We start from the raw sequence: 21,500 nt of genomic DNA on the forward strand, positions 1-21,500 counted from the left end.
GCAAACGCTGACTCGAAATGAGATTTCAAAATGTTGACCAAAATCAATATTTAACACCAAGTAGGAAAATAGTTTGAGGCTATGAAAAGAAAAGACTGTGACTAGGCTGATGTGACTATAGCTGATGATTCAAAGAGGGAAATAAAGTATTGATGCATATCCTTTCGTTCTATTTATTCAATAAGATGGTCTTAAGAAACGTGTGTTCTTGTCTGCCTTATATAGATACAGTGCCTTCTACAAAGCAGAGATCCAGGACTGGTTGTCAAAGCTTTCAACATCATCTGATGTCATTGAACAGTGGATTATTGTGCAAAACCTGTGGATCTATTTGGAGGCTGTGTTTGTTGGCGGTGACATAGCCAAAGACCTGCCACAGGTATAGTTCATATTCTGTATCTTTATATGTCGAAAATTACAACGTTGAGCTCTTCCTTAGTAGAATAAATACTTCATATTTCCCCATGTAGGAATCAATGCTTTTTCAGAACATTGACAAATCCTGGATTACGATCATGCAGCGAGCCCAAAAAGTCCCAAATGTGGTGGAGTGTTGTGTGGGCGATTCAACTTTGGGAGAGCTCCTGCCAGATCTTCAGAAACAGCTGGAATTTTGTCAAAAATCTCTTGCAGGGTAGAACTTTTTGAGTTCATGCCTTTTTTTAAGAAGCATCAGTGGGGTTTAAAAATAATAATGTGAAAACCCTTCTATGTAGTGCTAACTTGTTAGTGCATTGTATTGAATTGCATGTCTTAATTTCAGTGATCTCTCCCGGTTTTCTTACAAATTGTTACTGTGTATTCTATAAAAACAAAACACTGATTTATGAGAGATTTAGGCAGCATATCAATGTAGTTATTTTGCAACGGCGTTATTTAAAAGTTGTTTTTTATCAGATTACTTTTATTAATAATGTCTCTTTTTCTTTTCCTGTAATTACTTTGCATTTGGGCAAGTGTCGTAATCAGACTTAGTTATTATTGATTTATTTTCCCCCATACAATTTCGGTTATCCTCACATCTTGCAAATGCTTAACTACAGTTGATGGAGGCGATGTATTTACTGGAGATGATGTGATCTGACAGGTACCTTGAGAAAAAGAGGCTCCTCTTCCCACGGTTCTTCTTTGTGTCTGATCCGTCCCTTTTGGAAATCCTTGGACAAGCCAGTGATTCTCACACAATTCAGGTTAGAACATTGATTGTCACTTTAAAGAATATGTTTATCGGAGTACCTCTGCCAAAGAGCTTGTGCTTTTGGTCCCACTCATATTCTCATGATTTTCCGAAGATTAATTTGAGCTTCAATATTTATTTCAGCCACATCTTCTTGGAGTGTTTGACAATATTAATGAAGCAGAGTTTCATGGAACTGAGTATGACAAGATTGTGGCTGTTATTTCACAAGAGGGAGAGAAACTACAGGTATATATGTGCTAATTGCATTAACAGAATAAAAATATCATTTAGAACTCATGTGTTACTCTTAATGCAAAGCACTTTGTTTGTGATATAGCATAGTGTGTTCATGTGTCATGTCTTTGGTTTGTTGAATATGAATCTATAAAATAACTTGTAATGCAGTGTAGGATGAGAAAATAAAGATGAGGAAAAACTAAACTACTGTAAAATTGTACTTGAGTAAATGCACTTTGTTGTGTGTTTGTGGTTTCAGCTGAACACAACTGTCATGGCACAGGGAGCAGTGGAGCTCTGGCTCGGGGAGTTGTTGTTACAACAGCAGGCTTCATTACACTCTGTTATCAAAGCTTCAGATCTAGAGATCAACGATAGCGACTTCGATCTTCTGTTTTTCCTCAACAACTTCCAAGCACAGGTCAGAAGTGAAAATATGAATGCATTGACAGTTGTCATGCTAGTGGCATATCAGGTCAACTCAAGGCTTGTTCAGAGTATTAGTTAGAATCATGACAAGAAGTTAGAAACTCTTTTCCTTCTGACCATAGCTCCTTGTAGATGCTTCCACAACAGAATATTTTAATATTGTTCTCACTGTACTCACTGGTACTAGAAAATCCTCAATACACATTTTAAGACGCTTATTCATATTCAGATCAAACTAGTACATGGTGATCACAACTTAGCAGCCTAAACAACTGATCACTAGTTATTTTAAAGTACAGGATGGCACCGCATCTAATGTGTATTAGCTAATGCTTTCAGGTTACATTCAGATGATTCACATGATGAGATGCATCTCTACTCTTCTGTGTCCTTTGTTCCTACTCTCTTTTAGATTGGCTTGCTGGGAATCCAGATGCTTTGGACAAGAGATTCAGAACAGGCACTAAACAATGCTGAAGATGACAAGGAGAGCATGCCTCTTGCCAAGAAGAAATTCCTAAATCTACTCAAGGAACTCATTAAACAAACCACCTGTGACCTGAGCAAATTTGACAGAGTCAAATATGAGACGCTCGTCACAATCCATGTGCACCAGAGTGATATATTTAATGACCTAGTAGGTTCTCTGAAAAATCTTGTCATAGATCCTATCATATTATTACCTGGCTGTCATGTATGTAACACATTCAGATTGATCCTACTTTGTCCTCAGGTAAAAAAGCGTATCAAATCTGTCAGTGACTTTGAATGGCTGAAGCAGAGCAGATTTTACTTCAAAGATGACCTGGATAAGGTCCTTGTATCAATTACTAATGTGGACTTCATTTATCAGAATGAGTTCCTAGGCTGTACCGACCGTCTGGTCATCACCCCTCTAACTGACAGGCAAGAAAAGAGAAATTTGATTTGGTTACTTATTCATCAAATACACTTTTCAAATAGTGTTACATTTCAAAGTTTAATCAGAGAACTATATTGATCAACAGGTGTTATATCACACTGGCCCAGGCTCTGGGTATGAGCATGGGAGGAGCCCCTGCAGGGCCAGCCGGCACTGGGAAGACTGAAACCACTAAAGACATGGGTCGTTGCCTCGGCAAGTATGTGGTGGTGTTCAACTGCTCGGATCAGATGGATTTCAGAGGACTTGGCAGGATATACAAAGGTATGCCAGGCAATACATCCAGCAGTGTAATGTACAACTTCGCTTATCTCATGATGTATTTTTTTTTTCAGGCCTTGCTCAGTCAGGGTCTTGGGGCTGCTTTGATGAGTTCAACAGAATTGACCTGCCAGTGCTTTCTGTTGCTGCTCAGCAGATCTACATTGTTCTGATGGCACGCAAAAAACACAAAACTTCTTTCATTTTTACTGATGGAGACCATGTAGATCTGAATCCAGAGTTCGGCCTATTTATCACTATGGTAGGATACACAATTGCACATGAAGCTCATAAGAAACACTAAATATGAACTGTACATAAATGCTGACAACCAATCACTTGTCATTCCATGTTTAGAACCCTGGATATGCAGGTCGTCAGGAACTTCCTGAAAACCTAAAAGTGCAATTCAGGACAGTTTCAATGATGGTACCAGACCGGCAGGTGGGTTACGGCTACTTTAGCTAGAAGGTAATATTTTTCCTTCTGCACTACTATTAACACATGGTCACTTCTCCACTGTTTTCTTCGGCAGATCATCATGAGAGTCAAGCTAGCCAGTTGTGGATTCAATGAGAATGTCATCTTGGCCCAGAAATTCTTTGTCCTCTATAAATTGTGTGAAGAACAACTTACAAAACAGGTGAGAAGCATGTGGCCCGTGCTTAATTACTATTTTTGTATGATTATTGACCGACTGACACAAAACCTTTGCTTTTTGTCAGGTTCACTATGACTTTGGCCTGAGGAACATTCTGTCGGTGTTAAGAACACTCGGGGCCAATAAAAGAGCACGTCCCGATGACACAGAGTCCAGCATTGTCATGACAGTGCTGCGAGACATGAATCTCTCTAAATTAGTATGACAGTAACTCAGTTTTAACCACCTTGCATAATATAATATATTTTGGAGGCATAGTACTGTGTGTCAGCAGATACTGTATGTGAATCTTGTTGTATCTTTCAGGTGGATGAGGATGAGCCCCTATTCCTTAGCTTAATCCTTGACTTATTCCCAAGTAGCCCGCTGGATGGAGGCACATATGTTAAACTTCAAGCTGCTGTGACCCATCAAGTTGAGCTAGCTGGTGTTGTCAACCACCCACCATGGAATCTCAAACTGGTTCAGGTACCTCAAAACCTCTTTGGATGTTAAAATCACTACAAGGAACTTTCATTTTGTTTTGATTTTGGTGGTCCCTCTGGACGAATATGATAGAGTTTCCGTGAACTAGATTTAGAAAAACACATGTTATTGCAGCAGGCGTCTGACTGCTGCATGTAGTCCTTGTTCTGATTTTCCCGCCCCCTCCCTTTCCTGCCTGGGCCTCCAGCAGCATAGTGTAATTTTTTTTTGCGTGAACTCCGATCTGGTGGCAGTGATGACAAGCAATGAGAACAACCGCATAGCTATAGTCTTCTCGCTGATTTTCTCTTTAATTTATGTTGGTCACATAGAGGCATCAGTATTTAATTTAGATTGTTTTATAACCAGTTCAAAGTTCCTCACAGTAACTTTCAGCTCCTGTTGTGTATTTTGTGTGATACAGTTATTGTTTGGAATATACTTCACTGATATGTTATTGTTACTGTCACTATCAGCTTTATGAGACTTCAAGAGTGCGCCATGGCCTGATGACTTTGGGCCCAAGTGGAGCTGGGAAGACCACAGTCATCAACCTGCTTATGCGAGCTTTGAGTGAATGTGGAGACCCACACAAAGAGATGCGCATGAACCCCAAAGCAATCACTGCACCACAGATGTTCGGTCGTCTTGATGCAGCCACCAATGATTGGACTGATGGGATCTTTTCCACTCTGTGGAGGAGGACACTTAAAGCCAAGAAAGGTTTGTCACACAAAGTTAAGTCCACATTCAAACTGATTCATCTCAATTTATGTCACAAATGTTTTGCTTCAGCAGCACACATGACATGATTTATGCTTGCACCTACAAATGTTGGTCACACCACCTATACATTGGTCTGTCCTTGAAAAATAACTACAGAATGAGTACATTAAAATGTAGAAGAGATAATTTGAGAATTTAAGGATTGAATTATGATGGTTTTAAGAGTTTTTACTCTTCAGGGGAGTTCATATGGATTGTGCTTGATGGCCCTGTGGACGCCATATGGATTGAGAACCTCAACTCTGTGCTTGATGATAACAAAACACTGACACTGGCTAATGGTGACCGCATCGTCATGTCTCCATCCTGCAAGCTGGTGTTTGAAGTGCACAACATGGATAATGCCTCCCCTGCTACTGTGTCTCGGGTGGGTATGGTCTTCATGAGCTCCTCAGCTCTTAGCTGGAAACCCATACTCCAGGTACAGTTGTTTTATGAAATAATCAAAGAAGAAAGTGTGAACAATTATTCTTTTACAATGAAGTGAACTTGGACTTTATGTTGTAGGGATGGGCTCATAAGCGAAAAGAGGCAGAAAGCATTATGAATTTATACGAAAAGATATTTGAAGACGCTTACTTGTATATGAAGCAGAATCTTAAACCCAAAATGGAGCTTCTGGAATGCAACTACTTAATGCAGGTATGAATGCAGAAAAATGCTGAAGACAGAGAGAAATTAGACGATAGCTCTAACCTTGTTTAATGAAGCACAGAATTATCTGAATATGTTCCACCCTCAGTCAGTGAATCTGCTGGAGGGCCTTATCCCAACCAAGGAGGCAGGGGGCTTGGCTGGGAGCAAACACCTTGAACACCTCTTTGTCTTCGGCCTGATGTGGAGCCTGGGAGCCCTTTTGGAGTTAGAGGATAGAGACAAACTAGAGGAGTTCATCAGAGCTCATGACAGTCGCATTGATGTGCCTAAAACACAGCCAGGAGAGACTATGTTTGAGTACATGGTCAACACAAACGGTACAGTCATGTTATACAAAAAATGCTACCTCTTTGCTGTCTTGATCTGGCTATAAAGTGAGTGTTTGAAGGATGGTTTTATCCTGAGTCGACGACTTTATGTTTGGCAACTTCTATTTCAGGTGAATGGTGTCATTGGAATAACCATGTGGGGGAGTATGTCTATCCTACTGATCTTGTGCCAGACTATGCCTCCATTCTTGTGCCAAATGTGGATAACGCAAGAACCTCTTTCTTGCTGGAAACTATTGCCAAACAAAGCAAGGTGATCTAGTCTCTTTTAACCTAAAATAAGTATTGTTACTCAAAATCTATAATTTTTTTTGCTTTAAGGTATGTCTGTGAAGGATAAATATTGTATTTGTATAGGCCGTACTGCTTATTGGTGAACAAGGGACAGCTAAGACTGTGATGATAAAAAGCTACACAAAAAAATACGATCCGGAGACGGACCTGACGAAGTCCCTAAACTTCTCATCTGCAACAGAACCCTTGATGTTTCAGGTAGAATATGTACTATGTTCTCTTTGCATGGCTTTGTACAGTTCTGAATAGTTTTTTTGTTTTACAAAAAAAGTTTGTCCCTATTGCAGCGAACTGTGGAAAGCTACATTGAGAAAAGGATTGGCAGCGCCTATGGACCCCCAGGGGGACGCAGGATGACAATCTTCATCGATGATATCAACATGCCCATTGTCAATGAATGGGGAGATCAGGTGTTTATATAGCAGGGTTTTTATTCATATTCATATATATACACTACCGGTCAAAAGTTTTAGAAAACCTCAATTTCTCCAGTTTTTATTGAAATGTACACAGTTTAATTTCTCAATGTACTCTGAAATTAAAGCATAGAACAAATAAACAATTGGAGATAAAAAAAATAAATCATGGAATCGTTTTGTTTAACAAAATGTAATCTACATTTTTGACTCATCAAAGTAGTCACCTTTTGCAGATATAACAGTTGAACACACTTGTGGCATTCTTTCTACAATGGGAATCAAATATTGTTCAGAAAGTCCCAACAATGTTGCAGAAGTTCCCACATATGTGTTGCACTTGTAGGTTGCTTTGCTTTCACCCTTCTGTCCAGTTCATCCCAAACCAGCTCCATGGGGTTTAAGTCCGGAGACTGTGATGGCCATTGCATGATTTGAAGCCTACCGTCTTGTTCTTTTCTTCTACGGTAGTTCTGACATAGCCTGGAGGTATGTTTTGGGTCATTATCTTGCTGAAGGATGAACCCCTGACCAACCAGAGGGTATTGCATGGTGCTGCAAAATGCTGTAGTAACCGTTTTGGTTCAGGGTGCCAGTCACTCTGTGCAAGTCACCGACTCTGGATCCAGCAAAAGAGCCCCAGACCATCACGCTTCCTCCTCCATGTTTTACAGTTTACAGCTTGATGAACCCAAGATTTCTCTGCAGTTTGCCGCTTACCTTTGTACCCATTTCAGGTTATTCACTGGACTTGAACTGTTTAAATTTTTTAAAAAAATGGAAAAATGGGGGTGTTCTAAAACTTTTGACCAGTAGTGTATATATTCACCAATTCATGTTTAGTCTGATTAACTACTGTATGTGACTATCCAACTAGATTACCAATGAGATAGCACGCCAGATGATGGAAATGGGCGGCATGTACAACCTGGACAAACCAGGAGACTTTACCATAATTGAGGATGTGCAGATTCTGGCTGCCATGATTCATCCTGGTGGTGGAAGAAATGACATCCCACAAAGACTGAAGAGACAGTTTACAGTCTTTAACTGTACTCTGCCATCCAACACATCCATTGATAAGATATTTGGTAGCTGTCTCTAAAATGACACATATTTTGCCTTACTTTAGGATGTATGAAACACTTCAATTCAACACTTGTTTTTCATGCTCTTTCTCTGCAGGTGTAATCGGCTGTGGATATTTCCATACATGCAGGAATTTCAAGCTTGAGATTACAGATATGGTGAAGCTTCTTGTGTCTGCTGGGAGGATTGTATGGCAGTGGACAAAGGTAATCACTTCAAATACTATGTGACATTGATTAAAGATATTGATTTGTTAATGAAGACATGACGTGATTTGATGATTTCTCATTGAAGACAAAAATGCTTCCTACGCCATCCAAGTTCCACTACATCTTCAATTTGAGAGACTTGTCGAGGATCTGGCAAGGAATGTTAAACATTAAGGCAGAGGAGTGTAATGATATTCCTACTCTCTTGGCACTTTTCAAAAGTGAATGTACAAGGGTGATTGCTGACAGGTGCAGTGCTTACATACAGTGAATACACATTTTAAGTACAAAAGAATGGCAAAAACACATACTGAAACAGTGTTTATCTGTAGGTGTATTTGCTCTGAGGACAGAGAGTGGTTTACGAAGGCTATATCCCGTGTGATTCAAGAGCACATTGACCCCAGCCTTGTCCCAGAACTTCATCCTGAGCCATACTTTGTGGACTTCCTGCGAGATGCTATCGAGCCCACTGGAGAAGAAGATGATAATGCCTGTTTTGATGCCCCCAAAATTTATGAACTGGTATGAACTAGGTATTTTAAGATATCTGTACTATTAATGTAAAAAACTCACCAAAATCTAAGCAAACTGACGTTCTTCCAGGTGCCAAATTTCGAGTTCTTATCAGAAAAGCTGTTGATGTATCAGAACGAGCACAATGATATCATAAGAGGCTCCAGTCTAGATCTGGTTTTCTTCATGGATGCCATGACTCATCTTGTCAAGGTCAGACTAAAAGCCGATCTAACTGATGCATACCCTGTAGAGTAAGCATACACATACATAATTCTGATTTTTTTGAGATTTGCCTTTGTACAGATCTCAAGAATCCTTCGAACTGACAATGGCAATGCCCTGCTCGTGGGAGTGGGAGGATCAGGGAAACAGAGCTTGACTCGTCTGGCTTCATACATAGCTGGATACAGCATCTTCCAGATAACATTGACAAGGTAAAACAGGAAAAAGAAAACTGTCAGCATTTGTGAAGCAATTTGGAAGAAGATAGCTATGCAGCATCAAGATAAGGGGGTAAATAAGGTGAAAACTCAAAGTCTCTATGTCATTTTGTATTTTGTTTTAAGGGAATAATATATTATGTCTTAATTTTAATTAACATCATCTGTACAATTCCATTGGTAGGGTTAAACATTTAGATAATGTATGTTAATCTCTTAAAATGTTTCACTTTTTAAAGATTATTCTTACTTTGTTAATGACAATAATGACCACTTAAATTATACTGTAGAAAAACATAGGCCTTTTAAATTCCACTTGCTAGAAATGAACACATGTATTTATCATTTAAGGCCTAAATTGTCTAAAAGCAAGCATATAACACAAATGATTGAGCTAATGTTATTTACATTTTTGTTCATAACGAGACCATTTTTATTAGAAACAGGAATATTTTAAAATGGCACAAAAACTTTGTTACAAAGCAATACAATACATATGTCATGAACCCATGTCCTGTTGGTATCCAGAATTGTGCATTTTTCAGTTTTTACAGATTAACACTTAAAGGAGGATATAATTAAATTAAATTCAGTTTATTTTGTATAGCCCAGAAACACAAATTACAAATTTGCCTCGAGAGCTTTACAATCTGTACACACTGAGAAAAAAAACGTTCACGTGGAAAAAAGGGAAGAACCCTTCCGGAGAGCAGTAGAGGAGGATCCCTCTCCCCGGATGGAATGAAGCAATAGATGTCATGTGTAAAGAATTAACAACCTAACAGAGCCAAGGAGGTAGGGCCCAGGAGGCAGGACCAGCTCCAGACACAGCCACGATCAATGAAAGCTTGAGAGGCGAGAAAGCACAAAGTCTCTGGGAAAGAAGTAGAGTTAGTGATGTTCATTGAAGAGACATTAATTCATCCTGAAGGAGAGAGAGAAGAGTAGAGAGTTCAGTGTATCCTAAAATGTCCCCCTGCAGTCTGAGCCTATAGTAGAACTTCTGAGAATTGGAGGGAAAATCTATCTGATGTCAAATGACGGGGAATTACGGGGAGAGTTTCTCTCGTGAATTGCGAGGGGAGTTGCCTGACTCTCCCTCTGAAAAAAGCTTCCCAAATCACAGGTTGGAGCCAGCCCTAACTATAAGCGCTATCAAAGAGAAAAGTCTTAAGTCTACTCTTAGATGTGGTGACTGTCTGAACCCCGGACTGGAAGTGGAAGCTGGTTCCATAGGAGAGGAGCTTGATAACTGAAGGCTCAGGATGTACTTTGCTTCTAACACTGGTATGTTTTTGTTTTTTTAACAGAACATACAACGTAAGTAATTTCATGGATGACCTGAAACTGTTGTACAAAACAGCTGGCGCTCAGGGAAAAGGCATCACCTTCATCTTTACAGACAATGAAATAAAAGAAGAAGCCTTTCTTGAGTACCTCAACAATATTCTTTCTTCCGGAGAGGTGAGGACTTTACTTCAATAGTAAAAACCTTCAACAATACCAATGCAGTGCCCGTTCAAAATGTGCCTGTTCAGAATGGAACCATTGCTTGGCCTGTTGTGTTGCTGCATAAAGCTTTCTCGAGAACCACTCATACAAACAACTTAACACTCAACACAGCTATTCCTTTAGGCAAAGTAGGCAAATGCTTGGGGGCCCAACTAAAAGGGCCCCTAACAGCTACAGTCAGGGCCATAAGTATTTGGACTGTGACACAATTTTTTTCAACCTCATATTGACTGCTTTATTTAAAATGCATTGCAGTTGTGTAAATAGGCAAAAACTATGGCCCTGACTGTATGTATTTATTAGAATGTTTAGATATGTAAAATATTGGATTGTGTTAATGTTCTAACTCTCTGTACCCCGAAATAACCCGAACAAGCCCAAGTTGCAGTCACTTGGGAGGGTCCCTTTAGTGTTATAAATTGGTATTAAATCTTACATTAGGGTAGTACTGTTTCACTCACAGGGAAAAACACACCCAAGTAACGGATTACTCACTATCATGTTAGTAAAATACACTAGTTGGATTCTGCTTCCAGTTGGCTATCCACTCCTTATGACTCCAGGGAAGTGAAGAAGAGTTTGGTTGTCAAGTTACATAAAGTCAATGAACATGCTTGACAACATGCAGAGTGCTGTTTGCTTTTTAATTGGAGGTTTATTAATATTTTACGTGTTGCCTGACCAAAGTTGACAAAGCAGCAACATGACAATGTTAAGATATGCAAAGGATATACCCAAATGCAGACAGACAGAAATGATTAAGGAACGTTCACAACTATCTATATAGTATCACAACTATAAAGTTGTGATACTATATAGATAGTTGTGAACGTTCCTAAATAATATTTATTGTCATTGATACAGTAATAATTCCTATTATCACAGAAACAAAGAGGTCAGACAAAGTTCTCAAAGGAAAGCTTTTACTGGTCCAATTATGTCAATTATCTGTGTTCAGGTGTCCAACCTTTTTGCTAAAGATGAGATGCAAGAGATTACCCAGAACCTGATCGCTGTAATGAAGAAGGAGTTGCCTCGTGTTCCACCAACTTTTGACAATCTTTATGATTACTTCATATCCCGGTCCAGAAAGAATCTGCATGTAGTTCTTTGCTTCTCACCGGTAGGTTGAAACTTTGTATATCCGTTACACAAAAGCAGTAACCTAAAGGTAGTCCCGATACTTTGTTTCCTTTATATTTCTCTGTATTTGTTCTGTTTCATGCATGCCAATTGAAAACTGTTGCATTAAACATGAACTTACTAAATTGCCCCAGCATAAATGTGAATATTCACATTTGAATAACATTATCTGTTCTCCTTGACAGGTGGGGCAGAAATTTCGTTCCAGATCCTTAAAGTTTCCAGGGTTAATTTCTGGCTGCACCATGGATTGGTTCACCCCTTGGCCCAATGAGGCTCTGGTGGCTGTGTCCAACTATTTCTTGTCGGAGTTTCCAATGGTTTGCACTGCCGATGTGAAAGCTTCTGTGGTGACCACCATGGGTACATATCATGACAAAGTATCTGAAGCCTGTGAAAGCTACTTCGAAAGGTACAATACACAATCGTATCTCGGTCCACAGTGTTACATTTAAATGATTAATATCAAGATATTCTCAAGATTTTGGAGCAGAGACATATTTTACATGAACTTAAAGTTGTACGCTGTTTATCTTTAAGGTTTCGAAGAAGAACTCATGTCACCCCTAAATCCTACCTCTCTTTTGTAAATGGATACAAAACACTGTACTCTGAAAAGCACAACGATATCAACACACTAGCAGAGCGCATGAATGTTGGTAAGAGAGTTTTAGCATCAAGGTCATGCTATAAAGATGACATGTATGAACCTTTTTGCAAGGTCTACTCAGAAAAGGGATTTTAAAAGATGTTACCGATTTCTAGGCTTGGCCAAACTGATGGAGGCTAGTAAGTCTGTGGCTCAACTATCCAAAGATCTTGAAGTTAAGGAAAAAGAGCTTGCAATAGCATCGACTAAGTCTGAAAAGGTACAGTAAATAATAAGCCTCCAGTCTACACAAGAAATGGATGGATGGAAAGTACGTTGTAACTTTTCTGAAATCTACTAACTTTAATAAAAGCAAGCATGAAAGGTATGACACACATTGGTCGTGACAAGGGGACAATTGACATATTATGTTAACTAATCAGTCAAAGAGAGTTATAATTGTTTGTCATTGTAGAATGAGTATATACCCCAAGTTTTAAAACTTGAATGAAAGGTCAACAGCTTTTGGTATTATGGGATAGCATTTATTATGCCAGACATTTCTTGTTGCATTCCCATAGGTGGTGGCAGAGGTGACAGTCATTGCTGAAGCGGCTACCATTGTAAAGAACGAGGTCCAGGTTGTGAAGGATAGAGCCCAGAAAATTGTGGACGGAATTGAGATAGAGAATACTTTTGCAATGGAAAAACTTGAGGCTGCCAAGCCAGCTTTAGAACAAGCTACCGCTGCACTTGATGTGAGATTTGTGGGACTTTTTTTAACATAATAATGTGTTTACACCATAAATACTGTGCACTATATAATACAATATAAATATTACAGACGATCAAGCCTGCTGACATTGCCACCGTAAAGAAATTAGCCAAGCCTCCACATCTGATTATGAGGATTACAGACTGCTGCCTGCTGTTGTTCCAAAAGAAGCTGGACACTATCTCTATTGATGCAGAACGACATTGTCTTAAGCCATCATGGCCAGAAGGACAGAAGGTAATACAAAATATTCCTATTTCAGATTCAGTTGTTTATTTTATTTCAGTTGTTGGGATTGTGCTCCAGTTACATTGTACGCACTTTTCTTTTCTGAATGTAAATTACAGTATGTATGTTGTGTAGTGTTGATGATACTAACAAAATACAAAAATGTATCAATATTGTGAAGTTACTTATGGCTTTATTTTGTTAAATGTCCCTTGCTCACTCTTTAGCTCCTTGGTTCCACTGGTTTTTTAACCTGCCTCCAACAATTCCCAAAAGACAAAATTACTGAGGAAATAGTGGAACTGCTCCAGCCGTACTTTGACGTGGAGGATTATACAATGGAAAATGCCAAGAAAGTATGTGGTAATGTTTCTGGTCTGCTAGTATGGACCCGGGCTATGGCCACATTCTTTGGCATCAACAAAGAAGTGCTGCCACTCAAGGTAAAGTTGATCGTCATCATGGCAGCTAACCATTTTATGCCATGTAGATCTGACGTAGTTGACTAATGACTTTAATAATGGTTTCAAAAATTCTGTTCTATGCCTCTTCAGTGTGTTCACATACATTTTAGGTATATATAAAACAGGAATGCATTATAGACATAATTATTATAATAATGATACCGCTTTGGTTTTGTGAACTTTAATGTCCTCTTTCTGTGTGCAGGCTAACCTGGCCATTCAGGCAAGCCGACTAAGCGATGCTAATAAGGAGCTAGCTAATGCTGAGGCTGAGCTGGCTGAAAAGCAAGCAGAGTTTGACGAAGTCAAGGCAAAATGTGATGCTGCCATGAAAGAGAAACAGGTGTGGTTTAACCTCATAAAACTTTTTTGATATTGTATTTATTTTTACGCAAAAGATTGTTGATAACCTAAAAATATTGCCTTTCCAGGATTTGTTGGATGGTGCTGAGATGTGTAAGAATAAAATGCAGGCTGCATCGACACTTATTGATGGACTTAGTGGAGAGAAAGTTCGCTGGATAGAGCAGAGCAAAGAATTTAAATCACAGATCAACAGGTAGGGTTACAAAAAAACAAGTATATTCTACATATATCGGGGCATCAGGGACATGCATTATTATAATTAGGTCTGGCTTTTTCAGATGAGATTTGCTATTATTGATTTTAAGATAATTTAAATGAGGTAATTGTCTTGTGTTCTTCTTGGCAGACTTGTGGGGGATGTGCTCCAGCTCACTGGCTTCTTGTCTTACTGTGGGCCATTCAACCAGAGTTTCCGTGACATGTTGTTGAAGGACATCTGGGAGAAGGAGCTTAGGATGCATAAAATCCCTTTTACAGAAAATCTCAACCTCATTTCTGACTTAGTAGACCCTCCCACTGTGAGAACAACATACACTTCTTTTTATTTTACAACATTGCTAGCTGCACAATCACATACATGTGATGAAACACACTCTTGTTTTTGTTTAAGGTAAGCGAGTGGAACCTTCAAGGACTCCCAGGAGATGACTTGTCGGTGCAGAATGGCATCATTGTCACAAAAGCAACAAGATATCCCCTCCTCATAGATCCGCAGACTCAGGGAAAATCTTGGATTAAGGAAAAAGAAAAGGCTCATGCTCTCCAAGTACATAGTACAAGTGCAGTACAACACAAATGAGTTGTTTTGGTATGGAACTAATCAGTGATCTTTCTTTCAGGTGACATCACTCAAACACAAGTTTTTTCGCCCTCATTTGGAAGACTGTCTTTCTTTGGGACGCCCACTGCTTATTGAAGATGTATCTGAGGAACTAGACCCTGCCCTTGACAATGTCCTTGAGAAAAACTTTATTAAATCTGGGACCAGTTTCAAAGTAATGTAGCTGCCATTCCCACTTGAAATCAGCAATACAACAAAAATGTGTCCTCGTCTAAATCCTAGATTTGTCATGTGTAGGTTAAAGTGGGAGACAAAGAGGTAAACGTGATGGATGGCTTTCAGCTCTATATAACCACCAAACTGCCTAATCCAGCATACTCCCCAGAAGTCAGTGCCAAGACATCCATCATCGATTTCACTGTCAACATGAAGGGCCTGGAGAACCAGCTACTTGGTCGTGTCATCCTCAGAGAGAAATATGTCAGTGTCTATTTTTTCTATGTTGTACAAAACAGGTGTTCCTTACATTAATATTTTGTATAAGCGGTAAACAACATAACAGTAAATGGTAAAAATAGTAGTTAGAACTTCAGGCAATGATCCAGCAGACATTCTTTTTGGAGCATCACAGGGAAGTTGTGTAAGGCTAGCTTAATCAATGTGTTTGCTTGTTACTACAGTTTTGAGCATGTAATATTGATCATATTTTTGAATATTATTAAAAATCTTTTCACAGGAACTAGAGGCAGAAAGATTGAAACTAATTGAGGATGTAACTGCCAATAAGAGAAAGATGAAGGAGTTGGAAGACAACTTGCTGTACAAACTCAGCAGCACAAAAGGTACAACAGTTACTGGTGTAGGTTAATGCTAGTTTATTTAAAGCCATCGTGGTAATGTAATTATGTATTTCTAAAACTAATAAAGTGTCTTTGTTTGTGTGATTAAAGGTTCCTTGGTTGATGATGACTCCATGATCGGCATCCTGAGTACAACAAAGCAAACTGCAGCTGAAGTTAGTCTAAAGCTCAGTGTTGCAGCCGATGCAGAGTTGAAGATCAATATAGCTCAAGCAGAATATCGTCCTGTTGCCTCCCGAGGCAGCACCGTTTACTTCCTCATCACAGAGATGAGCTTGGTCAATGTCATGTACCAGACCTCCCTCAGTCAGTTCCTCAAAATCTTTGATCTGTCACTGGCAAGGTATGGTTTCACCAAAACTGTTTTAATAAATATGTCTGAACAGCCTTTGCACTTGTTTTGAGCCCCACAGACTTTATATTTCACACTGTTGCATATTAACTATCATATTATACATATTAAATGTCTTACTCTTACAACCAAGAAAACAAGATGTAAATTTAAAAAAGGTGGTAAATGGCCAGGCTATAGGTGCTGTCATGCACTTCAAGCTGTCATTTTCATCTTTGTCATTTTGTCATATAGAGACAACTAGTTGCACACGCTCTGTCTCTCCTGTTTACTATTTTACTTTTCTTGCAGGGCTGAGAAGTCGTCTAAAACTCAAAAGCGAATTGCAAACCTCATTGAATGTCTGACCTATGAGGTGTTCAAATACACAGTGAGAGGCCTTTATGAAAACCACAAGTTCATCTTCACACTCTTGCTGGCTCTCAAGATTGACTTGAAGAGTAACAAAATAGAGCATGAGAAATTTAAAATACTTATTAAAGGTAAGATAATTATCACTGCTGGGAAAATTGTAAACACCTCTTTGTTTTGGCATCTTATACCATGATAACTCTTTTGAATATACCAATAGGTGGCGCTGCTCTTGACCTAAAGACCTGCCCCACAAAACCATTCAGTTGGATTCTGGATATGGTATGGCTAAATGTGGTGGAACTTGGCAAATTGTCACAGTTCACTAACATCATAGCCCAGGTGAGCTTAGGTTCCTTTGATCATACATCTGAATCCCCTATAAAAGTGTCCTCACAAGCTGCAAATTACATATTTTGTAGGTATCGCAAAATGGGAAAACCTGGAAAGCATGGCTCAATCTTGATGCCCCAGAGGAAGGTGTCATCCCAGATGGATACAACTCCCTCGATGTCTTCCTTAAACTTTTGCTTATAAGGTTGGATCCTGCGGCTAGTCATGTTTCTTATGTGTTTAAATAAACAATATGATGTGTAATACGATATTCTTACCGGCTAACTCTTTCATAGGTCTTGGTGCCCTAACCGTACCTTGTCTCAGGCCAGAAAGTATGTAGGAGAATCCCTGGGCGAGAGGTTTGCTGAGCCAGTCATCTTGAACCTTCAGAGCACATGGGAGGAGAGTGATCCTCGCACCCCTCTAATTTGCTTCCTTTCTATGGGTTCAGATCCTTCTGACCAAATTGAAGCAATTGCTAAGAAACTTCAACTTGGTGAGCTTTGCTTCCCGATAAAACTTAGAACTTTTTCAAGCTTCTCATCTTAACTCTGAAGAATCATGTATGTCATGAATTGTGCTGCATGTAGTGATCTCACTTTATTGGGTTGTGTCTTTTAGAATGCAGAGCTATATCCATGGGGCAAGGGCAGGAGGTGCATGCAAGGAAGCTTCTTCAGACATCAATGACGGAGGTATGTATATTTATGTATATAAGTCAATTAACCATTTTGTTGTATGAATGAGTACTTTTAAAGTGATAGCTGAATGTTTCAACTGATCTGTGGCCTCTGTATCTGGATATATAAAGGGAGGCTGGGTCCTTCTGCAAAATTGCCATCTGGGCCTTGAGTTTATGGATGAGTTGCTAGAAACTATCACAAATGCAGAGACCATGCATGATTCTGTCAGGGTGTGGATCACCACAGAACCACACGATCAATTCTCCATCACACTCCTACAGGTACACTTTAAAACGCTCTTTACGGTGTTATTAAATTCTTACCTCATGTATTAATTTATTTCCTGAGATAACCTCTATAAATACTGTGTGCACTACTATACAATACATGTACATTCCCAAAGCAAGTTGTTCTCACCCCTTTATCTCTAGTCTTCTATCAAGTTTACCAACGATCCACCCCAGGGAGTGCGTGCTGGCTTGGAACGAACGTTTACAGGAATTTCACAAAACCAGTTGGAAGTCAGTAACCTGCCCATGTGGAAGCCTATGCTGTACAGTGTGGCCTTTCTCCACACCGCTGTACAGGTATGGTCCATTCAGAGGTCAGGAATTAGACAGAGGAGTCAATAAAGAAATATGTAGCTCTTGACACAGTTTAGACTGGGAGCGAAGTCAAATCTAAAGGGAATCCTGACTTAGTTCTACGTCATATGATCATTCTTAGTTCTTCATTGTTATTTGGGAAGGGAAATGTATGTATGTATTTATACATACATTTATATGTACTTATCATGGTGTTAATTATAATGTAAATATGTGACTTCGCAATAATAAGTGTCAATATAATGTATACTGAATGAAATTACTGGTTAACAATTTGGTGTAGTTTTATATTATAAATTGTCTTCATGACAATTAATGGGAATTATGTGTTATGATTATACAGCATTATGAATGTTTATGAGTGCCTTGAACTATAATTATACAATGCTGTAAGCAGATTATAACGCATTAAAAATGTGTTTATAAAGCATTTTAGACGTGGGCATCATAGAAAGTGTAACCATAGTTTTCCTTCCACGATAGTTACTGAAACATGTTCTTCATAATCACAATTTTCTTTAGTATAAATTGATGCTCATTCACTTCATATTATACATAATCATGTGCTTTATTGATTTCTTTCTAAGGAACGACGTAAATTTGGACCATTGGGTTGGAACATACCGTATGAATTCAACTCGGCTGATTTCACTGCAAGCGTTGAATTTGTTGAGAGACACTTGGATGATTGCAGCCCCAGAAAGGTGAGAATTAGGCAACAACAGTCTGACAATGAAGATTATTTTACTTCACTTCCCACACATGCTGTGCTTTTCCACAGGATGTGTCCTGGGTAACTGTGCGATACATGCTAGCTGAAGTGCAATATGGAGGACGGGTTACAGATGACTATGACAAACGCCTACTCAAGTGTTTTGCTCGTGTAATAATCTCATTTTTGTGTTCATTCTCCTTGATCAACAATTGTATTTATTATTGATGTATACATGACAATGTGTGTTTTACATTGCAGGTGTGGTTCAGTAAAAAGATGTTTGACCCATCATTTAGCTTCTACACAGGCTACAAAATTCCAGTGTGCAAAACAGTAGATGAGTACATGGAATGTATTCAGAGTTTGCCCACTATGGATTCACCCCAGGCACTGGGGCTGCATCCTAATGCTGATATCACGTAAGAAAACATTATCCTTAAACTATTAATGACAAAGATACTGTTCTTATTAAATATAAATATAACATGTCACGTTATTGCTATCATTGCTTTTATGCTTTGTGTTTAATGTTGACCAGGTATCAGACAAACACATCTGCTGAGGCGCTAGACACAATCACGAATATCCAGCCCAAGGAAGGCGGCGGGGGATCAGGAGCTACTCGAGAATCAATTGTTTACAACATGGCGGAGGACATGTTGGAGAGACTACCCCCTAGCTATGTGCCACATGAGGTGGATTTGTTTGTTCATTATGGTCTTAGCCGCCACTTTTTTTACCAACTGAAATCTAAATGCAATGCAATTTTTATGCGTTAAGGTCAAAGCCAGGCTGTTGAATATGGGAGCTCTCAATCCAATGAACATCTTTCTACGTCAGGAGGTGGATCGAATGCAAAGAATCATCACTGTGCTTCGCGCTAGTCTGACTGACCTCAAACTGGCCATTGATGGTACTATCATAATGAGCGAGGTCAGATCACTAATTATTTTTCATTGCTCACTCTAAAACACCTGTACTTCACTGTTTGTTTCTTAAAATTCTAACTTCAGTTTAATTTAAAAAAAAATCCCACTGTAATTATTCAATGAATATAGTCATATAGTAATACTAAAACAGGTTATAATACTAAAATAGCTATTTTTAAATAAAGTGCAAAATTATTTTTTATAAAATTATCTCTAATTATCATGAGGGTGTAAAGTGCTGGGAAACTACTGATCTGTACTTGGCTCTTAGAACCTCCGTGATGCTCTGGACAATATCTTTGATGCCCGTGTGCCGAACCTGTGGAGGAAAATCTCCTGGGAGTCATCCACACTGGGCTTTTGGTTCACAGAGCTTCTCGACAGAAACAAGCAGTTCCATAGCTGGGTATTTAAAAGAAGACCCAGCAGTTTTTGGATGACAGGCTTCTTCAACCCACAAGGTGAGTAACAGGTTTTTGTACAGAAGGGCATTAGAGTTACCTCATACCAATACATTTAATAAACAGTCAAATTCAGAAAATCTAGAAGTGTTGTATTAATGCATTTACGGTGTTAACCTGTGCTAAATGAAGACCTTCAGTAACTGACGCCATCAGCTGGGGTTGAATTGATATCAGATTTGTGCTAAGGTCTTCCCCGGGGGATGTTTGCAGGGTTCCTAACAGCTATGAAACAAGAAGTTACAAGGGCAAACGCAGGCTGGGCTCTAGACACAATCACTCTGCACAACAAAGTGCTGAAGCATGCACAGGAGGAGATCGCAGACCCACCTACGGTGAGTCAAAAAGCATGGAGATACTGGCATTACACCTACTAATAACGATAATAATGCTAGCTCTCAAATACAGCTTACACCTTGCATTTATGATGAACTTGGAGGGACATTGCAATAAGTATGATAGTATTGTCTGCTCATTTTGATTGTGAGTGAACAATTGATGTTTATTCTTTCAGGAAACACCATTCTAAACATTATTTTGTCACTGACTGTGCCTCTCCTCAACAGGAGGGAGTTTATGTTTATGGTCTGTCCCTGGAGGGCGCCGGCTGGGACAAGAAGAACACCATTCTCATTGAGTCCTCACCCAAAGTGCTGTTCACACCCTTGCCTGTCATCCACATATTTGCCATTAACTCCACTGCCCCCCTGGATCCGAAGCTATATGTCTGCCCCATCTACAAGAAACCAAGGCGAACAGACCTGAATTACATCACAGCAGTGGTGTTGCCTACCTTGCCCACACAGCCACCAGATCACTGGATCTTGCGTGGGGTTGCCCTGCTCTGCGACATCAAATAAATGACAGCTGCATGTCTATATTAATGTGTAATACTGCTTAAAAGGGGAATAAAAGTATTGTATTGTCAAATGTCTGTCGACAAGTATATTTAAGATATATACTAGTTTTAAAGTACTTTTACACAAAAACAAATGCTATATCATTTTTGAATGGTTGTTCTGCTAATTGACAAATCCTTCCAGCGGTATAAAGTTATGAGGTTTCCTTTTGCCCTTTTACACATTTAATTCAAAGTACCAGCAGGGTATTGGCCAGGTATGAGCAATTCAATTTCCATACACAGTGAAAAGTCTTTACACCTACTCACCGTGCTCAAAAAGCACGTAAAAAAATATATATAAAATTCAATGTAAAATGCTTTGGTGGTCTCAAACTAAGACTGACAAATCCTCCAACAAGAATAAAAGAGGGGAATGGGCAGAGGGAATAATACCCACACTCATAGGACTCCGTGTGGGGAAGGACCCTGGACCACTAAACAGGTTAAGATACTACAGTAGTCAGTAATCAAGCAAATTATCTACACATACATATAGAACCAATTGATGTTTATGCATATTCTGTATGCACAGGACCTGGTGCAGCTGGGTGGCTT

General features: G+C 39.2%; 1 protein-coding gene across 1 annotated transcript in view; it reads left to right on the forward strand.

The window, feature by feature from the left end:
• LOC306753537 (dynein axonemal heavy chain 8-like) overlaps positions 1-20,904 on the forward strand; it is a gene marked incomplete at both ends in the record, with an annotated part of 35,952 nt that extends 15,048 nt beyond the window's left edge. Inside the window, 57 exons of the mRNA XM_079237418.1 lie at positions 226-379; positions 471-634; positions 1,088-1,190; positions 1,322-1,426; positions 1,677-1,838; positions 2,259-2,483; positions 2,580-2,752; positions 2,854-3,032; positions 3,104-3,291; positions 3,387-3,473; positions 3,565-3,672; positions 3,755-3,889; positions 3,997-4,158; positions 4,632-4,878; positions 5,121-5,362; positions 5,449-5,583; positions 5,684-5,915; positions 6,038-6,180; positions 6,285-6,419; positions 6,509-6,631; positions 7,515-7,728; positions 7,823-7,932; positions 8,021-8,184; positions 8,268-8,460; positions 8,542-8,664; positions 8,758-8,888; positions 10,205-10,358; positions 11,365-11,529; positions 11,735-11,961; positions 12,090-12,208; positions 12,315-12,418; positions 12,720-12,896; positions 12,983-13,150; positions 13,369-13,584; positions 13,811-13,948; positions 14,037-14,164; positions 14,318-14,489; positions 14,582-14,737; positions 14,811-14,966; positions 15,050-15,232; positions 15,489-15,594; positions 15,703-15,955; positions 16,256-16,446; positions 16,536-16,657; positions 16,738-16,853; positions 16,945-17,147; positions 17,273-17,346; positions 17,463-17,615; positions 17,766-17,921; positions 18,527-18,643; positions 18,721-18,822; positions 18,913-19,073; positions 19,193-19,349; positions 19,435-19,587; positions 19,855-20,044; positions 20,258-20,379; positions 20,611-20,904. Of these exons, the coding sequence (XP_079093544.1) occupies positions 226-379; positions 471-634; positions 1,088-1,190; positions 1,322-1,426; positions 1,677-1,838; positions 2,259-2,483; positions 2,580-2,752; positions 2,854-3,032; positions 3,104-3,291; positions 3,387-3,473; positions 3,565-3,672; positions 3,755-3,889; positions 3,997-4,158; positions 4,632-4,878; positions 5,121-5,362; positions 5,449-5,583; positions 5,684-5,915; positions 6,038-6,180; positions 6,285-6,419; positions 6,509-6,631; positions 7,515-7,728; positions 7,823-7,932; positions 8,021-8,184; positions 8,268-8,460; positions 8,542-8,664; positions 8,758-8,888; positions 10,205-10,358; positions 11,365-11,529; positions 11,735-11,961; positions 12,090-12,208; positions 12,315-12,418; positions 12,720-12,896; positions 12,983-13,150; positions 13,369-13,584; positions 13,811-13,948; positions 14,037-14,164; positions 14,318-14,489; positions 14,582-14,737; positions 14,811-14,966; positions 15,050-15,232; positions 15,489-15,594; positions 15,703-15,955; positions 16,256-16,446; positions 16,536-16,657; positions 16,738-16,853; positions 16,945-17,147; positions 17,273-17,346; positions 17,463-17,615; positions 17,766-17,921; positions 18,527-18,643; positions 18,721-18,822; positions 18,913-19,073; positions 19,193-19,349; positions 19,435-19,587; positions 19,855-20,044; positions 20,258-20,379; positions 20,611-20,904 (9,070 nt within the window). The remainder of the gene's footprint in view (positions 1-225; positions 380-470; positions 635-1,087; positions 1,191-1,321; positions 1,427-1,676; positions 1,839-2,258; positions 2,484-2,579; positions 2,753-2,853; positions 3,033-3,103; positions 3,292-3,386; positions 3,474-3,564; positions 3,673-3,754; positions 3,890-3,996; positions 4,159-4,631; positions 4,879-5,120; positions 5,363-5,448; positions 5,584-5,683; positions 5,916-6,037; positions 6,181-6,284; positions 6,420-6,508; positions 6,632-7,514; positions 7,729-7,822; positions 7,933-8,020; positions 8,185-8,267; positions 8,461-8,541; positions 8,665-8,757; positions 8,889-10,204; positions 10,359-11,364; positions 11,530-11,734; positions 11,962-12,089; positions 12,209-12,314; positions 12,419-12,719; positions 12,897-12,982; positions 13,151-13,368; positions 13,585-13,810; positions 13,949-14,036; positions 14,165-14,317; positions 14,490-14,581; positions 14,738-14,810; positions 14,967-15,049; positions 15,233-15,488; positions 15,595-15,702; positions 15,956-16,255; positions 16,447-16,535; positions 16,658-16,737; positions 16,854-16,944; positions 17,148-17,272; positions 17,347-17,462; positions 17,616-17,765; positions 17,922-18,526; positions 18,644-18,720; positions 18,823-18,912; positions 19,074-19,192; positions 19,350-19,434; positions 19,588-19,854; positions 20,045-20,257; positions 20,380-20,610) is intronic.
• Positions 20,905-21,500: the final 596 nt, after the last annotated feature.

This window comes from Taurulus bubalis (genome assembly GCF_910589615.1).
Source record: "Taurulus bubalis genome assembly, chromosome: 1".
Lineage (NCBI taxonomy): Eukaryota > Metazoa > Chordata > Actinopteri > Perciformes > Cottidae > Taurulus > Taurulus bubalis.